The sequence below is a fragment of the Squalius cephalus genome, assembly GCF_949319135.1.
Source record: "Squalius cephalus genome assembly, chromosome: 3".
NCBI classification, from domain to species: domain Eukaryota; kingdom Metazoa; phylum Chordata; class Actinopteri; order Cypriniformes; family Leuciscidae; genus Squalius; species Squalius cephalus.
The window spans coordinates 25235584-25252969 of record NC_137124.1 but is presented as its reverse complement, the minus strand read 5'-3'; the positions used below and the strand labels follow the sequence as shown (position 1 = coordinate 25252969).

General features: G+C 36.7%; 1 protein-coding gene across 7 annotated transcripts in view; it reads right to left on the bottom strand.

The window, feature by feature from the left end:
* Positions 1 to 17386, bottom strand: part of chd9 (chromodomain helicase DNA binding protein 9) — a 76951-nt gene that overhangs the window by 27481 nt on the left and 32084 nt on the right. For all 7 annotated transcript variants that reach the window (XM_079865391.1, XM_079865393.1, XM_079865394.1 and 4 more), the window contains 5 exons: positions 4942 to 5050; positions 2645 to 2791; positions 2280 to 2348; positions 614 to 669; positions 299 to 416 (listed from right to left, as the gene is read on the bottom strand). In XM_079865391.1, coding sequence (XP_079721517.1) covers positions 299 to 416; positions 614 to 669; positions 2280 to 2348; positions 2645 to 2791; positions 4942 to 5050 — 499 coding nt within the window. The remainder of the gene's footprint in view (positions 1 to 298; positions 417 to 613; positions 670 to 2279; positions 2349 to 2644; positions 2792 to 4941; positions 5051 to 17386) is intronic.

The window sequence follows — 17386 nt, the reverse complement described above, 5'->3', positions numbered from 1 at the left end:
AGCTTAACATAGGTAATCTTCCACATGATTGAGCTACCTCTAAATAGCATTTTTTGTCAACATTTTTGCATATTTCTAATTTTGAAGTTAAAAGGAACCGTTTAAAAGGTTAAGACACTAACATTTTGCAAAAAAAAAAAAAAAATGGACTTGATAAGGACCACCCTACACCCCAGTGATTATAATTGTCAGATGACTAAATGACATGGCATTTAACCTGCAAATCATCATACAAAAAATATTTTTTAGTGAGAACAGAGTGTTTGCTGAAGTTACAAACAAACACAGGCATCCTTACATCAGCAAAGAAGTGTGCTTTCTGCGCCTGTTTGATCTTGAAGCGCTTGATTTTCTGCTGGATCCTCTTGTCTTTCTCTAACTGCTGCTCCGTCGCCCACTCACAGTGAAGATACGAACTAGAACACACGCACGTTTACATAATTACTGAATGATTCTTACACACGCGCTAAATTATGCGTGATCAACACATGACTAAATTGCTCTCTGAGCTGCTCCTGGCTATTAGCAATATGAAAAAACATAATCTTTTACAGCTTGAAAGCTAACAGAGAGAACTGGAAAAGCTGACAAAATCAGTGCATAATTAACTTACTAGTTTTTGTATTTGACATAATACTCTTCAATTTCTACCATCACTCCAGGAGAAACCTGTTGAATGAAGAATAAAAATAATATTACAAACACACACACACACATATATATATATAATGTCTGAAATCACATTAAAAATGTGTCTATATGTCTGTGTAAATCATATAGATCCTATTTACACCAGGTATTAATATCTATCGCGAGTGATCCTATGAAAAGTGGTCAGTGCTCATTTAGAGGTAGTTGAAAAGGAATGTGATTACATTGCACCTGCATCTAAGTGCTGTCTTAATGTGTCATGAAATCTGTAAAAGTCCAATTCATATGCAGACTTCACAGAACATGTTTCAGTGACATAAATAACTTGCTTGGGATAAAAGCATTTGCTAAATGAATAAATAGATCATTAAAGTTTAATACAAATACTCAACTAAGGACCTGTTTACACCTGGTATTAAGATGCGTTTTGGTCAATCGGATCAGGAGTAGACGAAGGAGACACCATACCCTTTTACACCTTGTGTTTTAATCTGTCACTTTTGTCCACTTCTGTCCTGATTTTTTCGAGGGGAGGGTCTATGAGCGGGTAAATAGTGGTCGACCGATGGCCGATGTAAAGCCGATATATAATATATATATACTTTATATTTATTGAAATTAATATTTAATAAATTTGACATAAATAATTTGAAAATTAATAAAAAAATAAATCTCTAAATTAAACAGACTTACTTGATTCTGTAATCATATTCTGTAATCATATTACAAATAAAGAAATTGTTGGTAAAAATATGAATAAAAATGTAAACATTGTAACCAACAGGGCACTCTGGTAAGTAATCTGGTAAATTTGTGCGCACTGGGAATCATATTTTTTTAAACAAAGACAAGGTAAGGGCTCGTTTACTCAGATCGCAGAACAGTGGAATGAGGAAAAATGCAAGGTCTCGAGTCGCGTGTTTTAAAAGTTGAGCTGATTTTAACTAGAGCACCACGCTTTTAGAACGGCGTGTCATGCGTGAGACGCTGCAAAAGACACAAGACACGGGCGCAACGGTTATACACATCCGTCTGATTCTTTTTACATAGTTTACATAGAAAAACAATGGAAAAGTAGCGCACTGGATTGGAAAAACGTGTTATGTGTGAATGGACCCTTATCGGCTGATGCCGATATATATAAAAAATGCCAAATATCGGTCTTGCCGATATATCGGTCGACAACTAAGGGTAAATGCATTTTTTTTTTCAGATCTTTCGATCTAATGGACAAAATAAGCTCTGGCAATTTAGATATGAACGCGCCCGGGGACACTGCAGCTTTCGTTTCTGCTCTAATAGACACAAGACGACACCGAACTCTGTGAGTGTGTGTTAGAAATCAAGAATGGTAAGAGAACATTGTGCTTGGAATGTTTTTCGTCTTAAAACCAAATTTGGGTCTCCAGCCGACAAAGTTTAAATCCCGTCTGGATAGCGCGCTTCCCATAATGTTTACGCATTAAGTCAGCAGGCGGAGAGTAGGGGGTCTTTTGTGGCTGTTGGTCGTGGCTGTTTTTCGATTACCTCTGGAAATGGTCGAAAATGGACAAGCTTAAAACGTTTTGGACGTTTTGAGAAAGAAAAACACACTAAATAAAAGAGATTGAGGATTGTGGAACTCTTACCTCTTTTTTCATCACACGAGACGCCATGATTTTATCAACCACAGCAGCATCTTCCTCACTTGGGTTCTCCTATAAACCAACATTAAGATTCATGAAGTTCATCATGAAGTTTCTTTATACATATATTCAAACACACAACATCTCTATCTGTCTATCTATCTATCTATCTATCTATCTATCTATCTATCTATCTATCTATCTATCTATCTATCTATCTATCTATCTATCTATCACACACACGAAAGGATGAACTGGCTTTACACCTGCTAAACATATCATATTATTATGTTCACGATCAGAGAACTGCTTGAGAATGCTGGGATACATCATGAGAAACAAGTCTCTGCTAACTGCGGTGTTCTCACCACAAACAGTTGAACTGCAGGCTGTTTGTGAGCGTTGGGATTGCTCTTCTTGGCTTTGACGATGACCTTCATTTCTTCATCAGACAGTCGAGCCTCACAATCATCTTCATACTTCTTCCTCTTGATCTTCCGGTTCGAACGACGCTTCTATAAACACACATACGCAAGTGAGTGTGGTTTCAAGTGTATGTCTGGATTATTTTCTCAATGATCAGTGATATACACAATAACATTCAAAGGTTTGGGGTCAGTGATATTTATGTTTTTGAAATAAGTCTCTTATGCTCATCAAGACTGCATTTATTTAACCAAAAATACAGTAAACCAGTACTGTGAAATACGGTGAAATATTATTACAATTTAAATATACTTTAAAATGTAATTTATTCCTGTCATGGCCATTACTCCAGTCTTCAGTGTCACATGATCCTTCAGAAATCATTCTAATATGCTGATTTTTTGCTCAAGAAACATTTCTTCTTATTATAGCAATGTTGAAAACAGCTGTGCTGCTTAATATTTTTGTGTAAACTGTGATCCGTTTTTTGTCTTGGTTTGTGATGAATAAAACATTTTAAAATATATATATGTGCATATGTGTATACACGTGCACACACACACACCACATATTTGACCTAAATTCATAAATTTATACGAAAAATGCATACATTTACTAAGAATTTCAGAATAACTACACCTTTTTATAAGTGTAAATAAATAAATAAAAATGATTTTAATTAATCTAATTGATCTAATTTTGTGTCTCTGGAAAATTGTGATCTATGACAATGTATAATGTTGAATATCTAAAAAATTTGTGTCTATTTGTTAATGAGGGGTTTGTGCAAACATCAATGTTTTTGGAGTAAAAGTTATAGATTTGGCACAGAAGGCCACAAGTGGCATGTTGTTACTAGTGTTATTATTTAAAAATTTGATTATAATTAAATGTTATTATTAAATTTTCCATGAATCATCACTTTCATTAAAACCTATAGGTTAATTGAGTAAAATCATTCAATTTGATTTCACAATGTTTCTATGACATATCTTCAATTAAAGTATGGGCAATTAAATATGGAAATATGCCAGTACATAACTCATATAATAATTTTAACTTTCAGATAAATCTATTTTACTGGATTCTACTTTGTCTGTTATTTAATTATTCAATTAAATTGTCCAAATAACATTTTAAATAGAATAGTTGATTTAGTATTTTACATTAATGACACTTTAAAAAAAAAATAAAAAAAAAATTGTATTTGTGTTGGGTGGTGGGGGTGGGGGGGGGGGGGGCTGTAGGGGTACCCCTCTTTTAATATTTTGTGCTATAATAACTAAATTAGCAAATGTTTCTATTTATTTCCTTTGATGACACATTGGCTGATGCATCATCAGCCTGCACATGCTAAACTTATATCTAAATATGTGACTGTTTAAAGGTAAATCCACATTGTTCTTAAGGGGGGCATTTTTCCTCATGTTGCCCTATTCTGAAAAAATCTGATGTCATTAGGGGTGAATTTACCCCCGGAGACTTCTTGCGATTTCAAAATATGTCATTTTGGGTGAACAAAAAGTGCGCATGCACTTCAGAGATGGCCATCAGGGGCCCTTTAATAAATTAGTATAGGAGAGAGAGAGAGAGAGTGAGAGAGAGAGAGAGAGAGAGAGAGAGAGAGAGAGAGAGAGAGAGAGAGAGAGAGAGAGAGAGAGAGAGAGAGAGAGAGAGAGAGAGAGAGAGAGAGAAAGAGAGAGAGTCTGTCCTCCCAAATATAACATGACCTAAATGTGTATGAGTTAAAGTAAATGGATAGGATGAGAATATCTCAGGATGACCAAATAAAGAGCCACCCGCTCTGCCACGAGACCCCAGTGTTTCCCAAAATGCACATGGCTGCAGCTTTAACTCCAACAGCACAACTGAGTCATCAAAATCACACTGCTTTAATTAACACAGGGGGTATTTAAAGAGGATAATTATATCTGCAAGGGTGGATGGGTGGTATATCATGGATGAGAATGAGAGGTTCGTCATTTCAGAAGAAAGATAAGTAAATTAATTGAGGGTACGGCAGTCATCGTAGTCTCTCTTGCTTTTGTACTGAACATACATATGCTGCAGGAAGCACCACTGCATTATGCAGTTTAAAGGAAGTGCAGCAACAATATGCATGTTTTGTGCTACTGTTCCAGAATGATCACTTACAAATACTTTTCTTGTTAGATGTTTATATAAGACAGCATAAAAGAGTCATCAATCGTATCAAGAATAGATCAATCCCAAAGCTCACCGAATCGTCATCTTTAGAGGATCGTCGAGTTGGTCTGTCATCATCAGACAGCTCATCTGAGGAATCTGTCTTCTTTCGCTTCTTCTTTCCGAACTTTATAACGATTTTCCTGTAAAGGGGAGAACACATAAAGAGACTTGTTTTAACACTGTTTGTGTTTACCCACTGGAATTCATTTAGAAGAAATTGGCTGCTTTGACCCACAAATGACACACAAAATGGCTGCTTTGTTGACCGCATCAATCCATGAAAAAAAATATTTGATGCACTTAAATACTAGTTTATATTATATGATATTCCTTCACAAAGGTTCCCTTCCACAAAGTGGTTAGCGAAGGTCACTTTAAAGCTACACTGTGTAGGATTTTCTTCCATCTAGCGGTGAAATTGTTTATGACTACCAACTGAATATTACTTTCTAGCCCCTCCCATTCCGAGGGCGTTTTAACTCCTACGGTGGCCGTATTATTTCAAATCTGCCGGCAGTCGCGAGTAATCTCCCCCTCGCATTCGTCACGGTGCCACTGAGTGTAAAAACGCGAAAGGCGAAGCTTGAATTTCTCTTTGGCTAATGTATTTTCAAGATGGAGGCGCAACATGGCTGCCGCCATTCGAGTGACTCGCTCGTATGTATTCTAAATGGCAGATTCTACGCTTACGAGAATACTTGATTAGTTGGTAGAAGTAATTACACATTAATGAGCACATATTATTTTGAAAGAACAAAGTGTTTTTTGCTAAGAATCAACTTAAAAAATTACACAGTGTAGCTTTAAGGAAGCTATTTTGGCATTTGTAATCATTTGATTATGGATGGCAATGGCTCTGCATTTATTCTGAAACCTGAGGTAATCTACAGTATGTTTCCAAGAAGCTGTAAAACTGTAAAGTCACTGTTTCATATGGTCACAAATAAAACAGACACCACACACACATAAAGACTGGGCAACATAAACACACTCTCTCTCAGTGCTGTTATTGTTTATACCAACACATTTTGGTATTAAGCTTAGATTAAATAAAATCGAAATATTAGTTAAATAAATTGAAACTTGGACCTGTCAACTAACTGAATTAAGGTTATGCACTATAAAACGAAAAAAAATTAAGCTATATAGAAATATTACAAAAACCAAATAGAAATGCCAAAATAACATTAAATTTCTAAAACTTAAACTAAAATGAAAACTGAAAATATTAAAATAAAAGCTAATTTAAAATATTAATAAATACTATAATAGTATATAAATAATACCAAACGCTGGTCTCTCTTAACTTCATTGTACATGTCATGTAACAAAGCCAACACTTCAGCATACACACACATTTTCAGTCAAATGATTGTACAGTAGTGCTGGGCGGTATGACAAAAAAGATTCTGGCGGTTTTAAAGGGGTGGTTCAGAATTTTGGACATCGGACCTCATTTACAAGTTAGCCTGTGTGTTATTTATCAGTGGAGACAGTTTTCAAAAATTTTCACCCAGTCCTCCCAGTTGCATAGTTCGCCGGTGCTAGGCTAGCGCGAGTCAAGGGTATCTGCTAGCCTGCCATTAAAAACAGTTTTACCCACTCCACAGTACACCAAAAGCAAATAAATTATAACGCCAGACTACCGATGTAAATGTCTGTTGAGAGAATAATGTTAAAAATCAAACTACCCTTTCATAGCATTGCAATAGTTATACTTTGTTCCCTGTATTTATTAGCACAGTCTACAGCAGCGGCGGAGTGATATTAAGTTACCTAGGCAACCGAGTGAGCCGGTCCACATGACAATCACGTAAGTGTATTTACCTGCCGCTGACACTCATCACTACAGCAGAAGCAGAGTATATTTCACGAAGAAATCAACAAGACATAGGACTATGGCCACATTTGAAAGCCATGGCAATGTTTTGGACTTTGGAGACGATGCAGGCGAGGAATGTGTGTTATTCAACGAACCGTAACTTACATGTATGAGCCGGAATACACAGACGAATAACTAATCGAGATGGATGCTAAAAGGGCAGAAATAGAAAGAAGAGTAGAGACAACAGCAGCTCGAGATGCCGTAGAGAACCGGGACAGAACATCGGGAGACCGGTGGTGCCAGTGCAGAAAATGTATAGCTACATATAGCTAGCTAGACGTCCCGACTGTAGTGCACTTCTGTTATGTGTTTACTTTTTCGCCGCAGTACTAACCGGGGCAAAGTAAAATTCCGCCACTGCTGAGAAACTAGTTCCTGTAAATGTAATGCGATCATTGAGATGCAAGAGTAGTTTGATTTTTAACATTATTCTCTCAACAGACATTTACATCGGTAGTCTGGCGTTATAATTTATTTGCTTTTGGTGTACTGTGGAGTGGGTAAAACTGTTTTTAATGGCAGGCTAGCAGATACCCTTGACTCGCGCTAGCCTAGCACCGGCAAACTATGCAACTGGAAGGACTGGGTGCAAATTTTTGAAAACTGTCTCCACTGATAAATAACACACAGGCTAACTTGTAAATGAGGTCCGATGTCCAAAATTCTGAATCACCCCTTTAAGGAATATTACAGTATTGTTTTCTTTTCATGACTTGACCTTTACATAAGTTTATTGTGGCTTATTTCACTGTCAGGAGTACATAAAATATAAAAACATTGTAATGTCAAATACAAATTTACTTTAATTTTTTTGAAATAAATTATTAAATAATAAATTAAAAGTAATACAATTCAATTTATACAAAAAAAAAAAATCAATTTATAAAACTAACAATTTAGCTTACCTTTTCAAATGTAATACAATTTACATTAACCTTAAATATAATGTTTTAACAAATAATATTATTATAATTATTACTTTAAGAAGTACATTCTACTGTGCAATAGTAATATATTTCTTTCATAATTTCTTTAAGTTAGACTGAACTTTTATTTTGGCAGGTTGTAATGAAGACATTTGAGTTTCTGTGTGTTTTAATAAACTATATTATTATTATTAATAATAATATTATTATAATTAAAATGATTTATTGAACAAGTACACTCTACTGTGCAATAGCTCTGTTATAATTTCTTCAAGTTAAACCAAACTTTTATCTTGAAGGGTTGTCGTGAAGACCTTTGTGTTTCTGTGTGTATATGATATATAACGATAGTTTAATCAAATGAAATGGTGAAATGCTCGTGAAGTGAACTTAGAGCAGCTCTGCAGATCCTCCTTCCTGAAAACACCACGAGCGTCATGCTTGCTTCAGTATGAGTGTAGTAGCGCTCATTTACACAGCCATGAAGAACATGCAGACTTCAGTAGCTTATCATCAATACCTAATCTTATTGAGCTTTAATATTTACAGATTCTAGTCCATATCGAGATTTGATTCATTTTACAGCCCTACTTTTATTCATCCAAAAATTCTGTTAAATTCCGCTTTATATATTAAGTTCAGCTTGTGACTGGATTCCGTGATTCTGTCCGCATTTTCGGCATCATGGAAATCATAAAGCTCGGTATTTGTCATGTTAAAGAGACTTAGTTGCGTGAGTTATTTATTGCTGTTTTATAAGGTTATAACCATTGGTAAGAAGTAGTGTAATAGAGGTCTCCTCTCAACACTCGAAATATCGCTCTTCGTGGTCATTGGACAGACTGTTTCAGCTACGCACCAGTATGGCAGAATTTGAAAACATACATTACGCACAAAAAATTGAAACCAGTATTCCACCCAGCACTAATTGTACAGAATTCTAATTCTTATGCTAGGCACTAATAACGGTTACACATCTGCAATCTCTCCTCGGTGCTGGGCACACAGCCCTGATAAACAGGAAATGATTCTCAGGACATAAGCTCTGTGCATCATTTGCTCTTTCACTCCTGTTCTCATTCTGGGTCCTCCTCTCTGGATGATGTTACACTTCACTAGTCTCCGGGACAACGTGACTTCCTGGTTGCCTAGCGACCTGATCAGAGTGAAGCTCGCGGCGTGGGTGGAAGCAGTAATGCTGTATTCTCTGAGTGACACACAAGCCCCACTCAGCAGCTGTGAAATGAGACTGAGAGCTGGACTTTACTGCGCTCTGCTCTTCTGTGTGTGTGTGTGTGTGTGTGTGTGTATGGACAGAGCATGTGAAATCAAGAGGTAAGAAGGTTTAACAACCTAAACATCTTTCTTTTGCTCTCCTTTGTCGAGGGACCCAAAAATACACATGCACACACAGGGTCCAAAATCAACCACAAACTTTTTTATATATATAAAAAAAACACGACAGAACACACACATACACACACACACACGCACACACACACACACAATGATGGTGAAAGGTAAATAAAATGAATTTTTATTGACTGTGGTTGCCACTGCATGTTTGACAACTGGGTGGTTTGGTAAGTCATAAAGAACATGGAGATTTGTGTATGTTTCTCTCTTATTTCTTATGATGCATCAGTTTTTAAAATCTATATGAATCAGAAGCAAACACATATACATGCATACACACCTGCTCGACGGACAAAAGCTGAAGGTCTTTGGCACCAAACACAGAAGGCTGCATTAATATTTCAGGGTTGTAACCTAGGCTACATATACGCACACACACTTATTCTTTTCCCTAAAAACTCCTACCAACAAATGGTTGCACAAACATACCCATAAAAGGAGATTAAAATCATCCTTGTGCCTGAAAAAAAAAAAAAAAAAAAATTTCATCTCTTACTTCTTTATTTCAATATATTGTATAATGTAAACATCCAGTATCTGTTCATCTCCATCACACGCTCAGCATGTTACGAAACAACTAGTCTCCTTACATCACAATTAATTTGCAATAAATCACAGTACTATAATTGGATTAAAACTGCACTGAACGTGTGAGAGAGAATCTCAGCGAGACAGGGAAAGAGTGAATTTGCGGTATCAGTTTCAATCTGTCTTGCATGGTTCACTTTACTTTTATCCAATACTGAATTGCTAACTCCACTTAGAAAAGTGAGTTTGAAAAGATATTAACAACCTGCTTCTTCCTTCATTGAACACACAGATATAGGACTGGGTTATATGGCCAAAAATATTATCACCATAAAATATTTAAGTCGATCAGTCAATATCGATAATTATCATGATTAATGTCAAATCTTTATTTCTTTCAAGTTTAGAGGCAGATTATTTTCTCCTGAGTGAAAGTTTTAGAAACCAGACCATTAATTGTGGTTTTATCATCAGAACGTGACAAACACTTGCCAAATTGGTGAACATCTGACAAATCTGAGGTAGAATATGCGAGACATTTATAATGGTCCCTGTGGCACGGTTCAAATGAGTAGTGCTGTTTCGTTCTGCTTTTGGTGCATAAGCATTACATCAAACATTTATTGAATTTTGTTATAATTGTATCAAGGAAAATTATATCGCTGTATTTATCGTTATCGTTTTATGTGTGTGTATATATATATATATATATATATATATATATATATATATATATATATATATATATATACATATAACAATAAAAGTACTGAAGCAATAGCATGAGGGGGAAAATACAATATATGACTGTATATCAACACAGCCATAACCTGCAGATTGTTCAGTTATAAATATGGTTGTGTGACTGCCCATACAGAAAAAAAAAAATATTGAAATATATTTTAAAGTGTCAAAAATATACGTGGCATATATTCCAAATACATTGAAATATATTTGCACTGTTGTTCACTTCTATTTATCATTTTGAAATATATTCTGAAATATATAAAAAAATATATGATGTTAAGTGTGAAATATATTTACATGTATAACATGTAATGTAAAATATATGACAAAATATATGGTCATAAAATGTTTAGCTTGCTAAAGAAGGGTCGAAAATGTATTTTGATCATAGTAATTCCTCTACCTTTTCCCCTATACACAACAGTAGGCTACCATATTTCACTACTGTATTACGACACAAAGCAATAATAAATACTGTACTTACATTTAAATGACTGCAATGTAAAATGACAGATAGTTGCTTTCCTAGGACTATTAGGCCATATTAGGTGGCATGTACCTAACACTAAGTGCAATTATTAGATTTATTGTTGTGTTTTATTGACATCTTTCCTGAAGTCATTTAAATATTGAAAATATGCACAATATTTATGATGCAAGTATGACAGTGACACTCCAACAGTGAAGTACACTTAAACAATAGATAGAACTCAGTGTCTAACACTGCATATTCACACTATGAAAAAAACTCTGCATTCATAGCCAATAAAGTCAGTAAAGGGGCAGCTCTGGCCTACTGGTTAGGGTTTCGGGCTTGTAACCGAAGGGTTGCTGGTTCAATCCCCGACCAGTAGGAAAAATGTGGGCGGGGGAAGTGGTAGAGCACTGCTCTCCCATGCCCACATCCACAGCTGAAGTGGTCTATCTAAAAAAATAAATTGAAAATGTGTTGTTTGTTTGTGAAAATGTTAACTTTTTAAATTTCAAATATATTTCAAATGAAACAATATGCAAAATTTAAAACATATATGAACATATATGTTGTTAGTAAATATATTGACATATAAATATATTTACATATATTTCACTAAAATATATTTATTGGGCCAATTTCAAATATTTGCATATATTCAAAAATATATTCTGAAAATATATTTCAAATATATTTCTTTTGTGTATGGGTGACTGCAGTCTCTCCTTAAGAGTCTGAGATCACATGGTCTGCATTAATGGCTGTAGTGTGCAGTTTGGTGCAAAGGAGGTCAGTATGTTTCTGGCTTTTCTCTCCACCAGGCTCAAAGACACCAACTCTGCTATTTATGAAGCCAAGATCTAAGACCCATGCCTCCTCATTAATTTGAGAATAAATATCCAGCGTCCACTTGCTACAAATCTCTTCAGTTAAAAAAACTGCACAGAAGTGGATTTTGGAATTCACTGCTGCTTCAATGTATATGTAATAAGTGATTATGATTAAGGTATTAATCAATATTTTTCCTTCTAAACATCACTTGAGTTGAATGACTTCTCTAGGCTTATGAGATTTTACTTTGTTATAGAAGTTACCAGTGTGATTACTGAAATGTTATTTTCATGTATTTTCTAATGTCTGTATTTGAATATGTATCTGAATGCAGTAACTGTGCTTGCTCTTTTAGTCCGGCTTCTAGAAATGAAATATGGACTCGTTTTGAGTTTTAAAAATGTCTTCAACATGTGTCATACATCTGCTTTTCTGGGGTACCCTGACAGCTATGGTCACAGGGGTCATTGAAGTCTATAGTTTAAGGGACCATTTCTCAGTTAAAGCCTTACTTTCCATTTCTATTAAAGTGTCCTCTCCTTGAGAGGAAGAACATATTATCTGGATGTTTTGGGAATACTCTCCTGTTTATAGTTAGAGCCCGACCAAATCCAACCTTGGAAAAGCTGTGTGTCAGTGTGTGTGTTAGTCTTTTTGGTTACAGGTTAAGGAACAACTGGCATTATTGGAGATTTACTGAGTTGTTGCTCTGGACATGCTGGTGCTCAGCAACCCAAATCTGCGACCAGGAAGGTCACGACGTGCATAACTTCTGTGTCCGAGTGTCAGCTGCGTAATCGATGGAGATATGCTTCAGTCTATCTGTATATGTGTGGAAAATTACTATGTTTATCTATTTCTTAGCCAATGAGAATCATTCAACCTGAAGCAAGGACGTAGCTTAGACCTTGGTGAAGGGTATAATTGCTGTGATCTTTGTAACTGTAAGCGGGGTGGCCAACAAACTCCTCTGTGAGTCTTGAAGCTGACTTCTGCTGATGAAACTACAAACTATCTTCAGTAAAACTTTACTTTACTTTATTATAATTCTGACTCTTGTCTTAATTAATGATTTCTGGTTCTGTGTCTTTGACTGTAAATCCCCTTACAAAACCCATAGAAGTAACAGTTAAGGTTATTATTTCTTGAATTAAGTGGTTTGTTGTAACTGTCTGCAGATTTTTTAAAGAACGGTTTGTGAGTCTTTACCCACAGACTTTTTGAATGCATTACATACTAGCTTGAATGACTACAACCTCAAACCTTGAGGTGGAACAATTTTCAATGGCCATGCCCCAAATTACATACTTGATCTGGACTTGCGGTCTTGTGCCCTTCATTTATACGTTCAAGAAGCCAATGAGACTGTAGGGTGTCCAATTGTCATTTTATGATTCAGAAGAGCTTTTTTTACAGATTATTTTTTTTACCCACTGCATTCTCAATGAGGCCTTTTGTGACGTCTGAACTGAAGTGTTCTCCGCAGAACTCTACTACACCAGAATCTACGCAACAACTCATATTGACCAGTGATAGCAGACAGGAGATATGTGGTGGAGGATAAAAATATGTCAGAAAAGAAGCATTCAAATGAGGAGTTCATTTTGATCCTAATAATAGATTCTCTCTGACCAATCAGTGATCTGCAGTGTTTACACGTCACATTTTAGAATCGGTACGGCTCGTTTAGAACCTCAACAGAGGTGGTACTGTTTAAGCGAGCCGTACCGAGCCATACCATGCAGCGGAAAAGCGCCAAAGTGAGCTGTACCGAACCGTACCATGCAGTGGAAAAGTTGGATAATTGAGTTCTAGTGCGTGTCTTGTTGCTCTTAAACGCACAAATACACACATAATTATGTCAAAATATCTTTGTAAACAGTCGATTTTGCCTTAAGTGAACATAAACAGTTGAGAAAGAAAACATGTGTAACAGTATATTTGATCCTGCATGTCATTTTAAAGTGACAGCAGCCTACTAAACCTGCTGTCATCAGTACTGTTAATCAAAGAACAAAAGAAAAAGGACTGAATAACTTTTTTTCTTGTTTTGCTGGCAGGTCGTCACACTGAACATTTATTGTTAGAGATATTTAGAATATTTGTTTTAGAAAAAATGTAAAAAAAAAAAAACCCTGACAGAACAGTTTCCTGCACAATGTTGTAACTTGCATAATTCCTCATTTCTGTATGGTCAAGACACTACTACCTACAACATAACACTCAACCCTTAATAAATGCCACTCACTTAGAGCAGAGCGGCAACAACGTAACACACATTAGCCTGTCAGCAGAATAATGCTAGATTACAACATCCCGTTCACACTTGTGCTGCAAACCAAGCTTAATAAAAGCTTAATAAAAGCTTTAACTTTGAGTCCTGAACAGGTAGAAGACGACCACTTAGTCTATTGGCAATTCAATATATAAAACTGCCCCTCTCATTTTGGAGTATCTGCAAACCGCCCATAAACATCTGCTTCCCTCTGTCAGGTGTAGTAAATAATGTAATCTGTACAACAGAGGTGACTGAGCCGAGAAACTGTGTTAAACAAGCAAAGGAATTACCCAGTGAGGGGTTGAGTCTGAACATACATATGTCCGGTTTGTCTTGCCTTTACTGCTGAAGTATTTGGGTCAGTCAGACTGCTAATCCATTAAGCACGATGAACAAGTCATAGAAGAAATTCAACATACCACTTTTACAAGCACAGCAGGAATGTGTGTTTCAACATTTTCACGCTAGATTTGTAATCTCAGCAATGGACCATAATAGAGCATGTGGCCTTCCTAAGAACAAAGCAGCATCTAGACTGAACCTTAGAGCTGGAAAAGCCAAACAATATGGTGGAACATAGTTTGCAGAGGCCTTCACATAATGCACGTGACCTAGAAATCTCATGTCACGTTCTTCCATTCAGTCCTCCATTAATGCAGATCAGATGACATCATGATGTCATAAAGCTCTGCATATTCAGTTCAGACTTATGATCTATTCATACTCTCCAGAAGAGGATGTCTGTGTGAGCACTGCTGTTACGTGTGAGGTACATTTTGTAATACTTTTCAAACTGGGGCCCGGGGACCCCCTTAGGTGGCATCAAAGGGGTACAAGGGGGTTTGATTAAGACAAAAAAAACACTATTTATTGTGAAAATAATTCATAATTATTTTGAATGAATATTTTTCAGATAACAATACAACCATTTATTGAGGCTTTGGTACAATTACAACATGAATGCCAATTATTTACTATAAAAAAATAACAATAACATAACATTATTTTTTCCAGACAGTATGAATAAGTTTTGAAATATATGGACTTGAATTATGGTCCTTTGCATCATATTGGGAGTCTTTGGCATTAACAATTAAAAAATTCCTACCTCAGATTACTGATCTAATAGAAACTGGTTCTGGATCAGAATCCATCCCTACTGATCTCAGTTTTTTCATACTAGTGAACAAAAGTCTTAAAATATTATTTAAAAATGGCCCCTATATTAGTCTCGGAAGAACTGCTAGGGCAGAATTTCTCATTTCTCATACAGTTTGGGGTTATTAAAAGGGGTCATTGGTTCAAAATAGTTTGCTAGAAGGTTCTGTAACTGGTAAGATATGGTTAAAACGAACACTCTCCATGCATGATCTGAGCTTCTAGGTCCAAATACTTCCTAACAGCTAAAGGCAGAATCATCAGCATGACATTAAAGTAAAATATATCTGTAAACATCTAATGGAACGTTGGCACTTTTGTTAGAATTCAATTTTCTTGAACTTACAGAGTTACAATTTTACAGAGCATTTTGCTGTGCTTGCCATCTTTGCAGTGCTAGAATTTTGTACCCGCCAGAGACTATTGTTGGGTTTCCAGCTAAAGTTGTGCTAAAAAAAACCTGACAGGAAATTCTTGATATGCGCATTAACTCTCAACATTTGCATAAAAGTCTATGCGTTAGCCTGAGGTGGATTTTTTATAGTTTTGCACAAGTGGAAGGGCACATTAAGGTGAAAGAAATGGCTGACATGCAAATGACATGTTTTGACAACTTAGACATGTTTTCACACTTTCTCAAAACATGGCATAGGAGGAGTGAATGTTTTGAATTGCTTTTAGTCAAGAGATGGCCCCTCTCAAATACTGTTCACAAATCTGTCTAAATCTGTGTTAGTGAGCACTTCTCCTTTGCCGAGATAAAACCAGTCAGTATCTGGTGTGACCACCATTTGCCTCAGGCAGTGCAACACATCTCCTTCGCATAGAGTTGATCAGGTTGTTGATTGTGGCCTGAGGAATGTTGGTCCACTCCTCTTCGATGGCTGTGCGAAGTTGCTGGATATTGGCAGGACCTGGAACACACTGTCGTATACGCCGATCCAGAGCATCCCAAATATGCTCAATGGGTGACATGTCCAGTAAGTATGCTGGCCATGCAAGAACTGGGATGTTTTCAGCTTCCAAGAATTGTGTACAGATCCTTGCAACATGGAGCCATGCATTATCATGCTGGAACATGAGGTGATGGTCGTGGATGAATGGCACTACAATGGGCATCAGGATCTCGTCACGGTATCTCTGTGCATTCAAAATACCATCAATAAAATGCACCTGTGTTCGTTGTCCATAACATACACCTGCCCATACCATAACCCCACTGCCACCATGGGCCACTCGATCCACAACGTTGACATCAGCGCTCACCCACACGACGCCATACACGCTGTCTGCCATCTGCCCTGTACAGTGAAAACCGGGATTCATCCGTGAAGAGAACACCTCTCCAAAGTGCCAGACGCCATTGAATCTGAGCATTTGCCCACTCAAGTCGGTTACGACGGCGAACAGTCATGGTCGAGAGCTTGATGAGGACGACGAGCATGCAGATGAGCTTCCCTGAGACGGTTTCTGACAGTTTGTGCAGAAATTCTTTGGTTATGCAAACCGATTGTTGCAGCAGCTGTCCGGGTGGCTGGTCACAGACGATCTTGGAGGTGAAGATGCTGGATATGGAGGTCCTGGGCTAGTGTGGTTACACGTGGCCTGCGGTTGTGAGGCCGGTTGGATGTACTGCCAAATTCTCTGAAACGCCTTTGGAGATGGCTTATGGTAGAGCAATGAACATTCAATTCACGGGCAAAAGCTCTGGTGGACATTCCTGCAGTCAGCATGCCAATTACACACTCCCTCAAAACTTGCGACATCTGTGGCATTGTGCTGTGTGATAAAACTGCACATTTTAGAGTGGCCTTTTATTGTGGCCAGCCTAAGGCACACCTGTGCAATAATCATGCTGTCTAATCAGCATCTTGATATGCCACACCTGTGAGGTGGATGGATTATCTCGGCAAAGGAGAAGTGCTCTCTAACACAGATTTAGACAGATTTGTGAACAATATTTGAGAGAAATAGGCCTTTTGTGTACATAGAAAAAGTTTTAGGCTAGATCTTTGAGTTCAGCTCATGAAAAATGGGGGCAAAAACAAAAGTGTTGTGTTTATAATTTTGTTCAGTGTAGAATATAAGTAAATTAGACTATATTTTTTAAATCTTAATTTGAATATAGTTGGATAGAATGAAATATTTGCTTTTTGGCCCTTCATAGTAAAATGTTCAGGCGTCTCTGCTTTAGTCAAATGTTAACAAATGCTCTTAAAACTGAGAAACATCAAT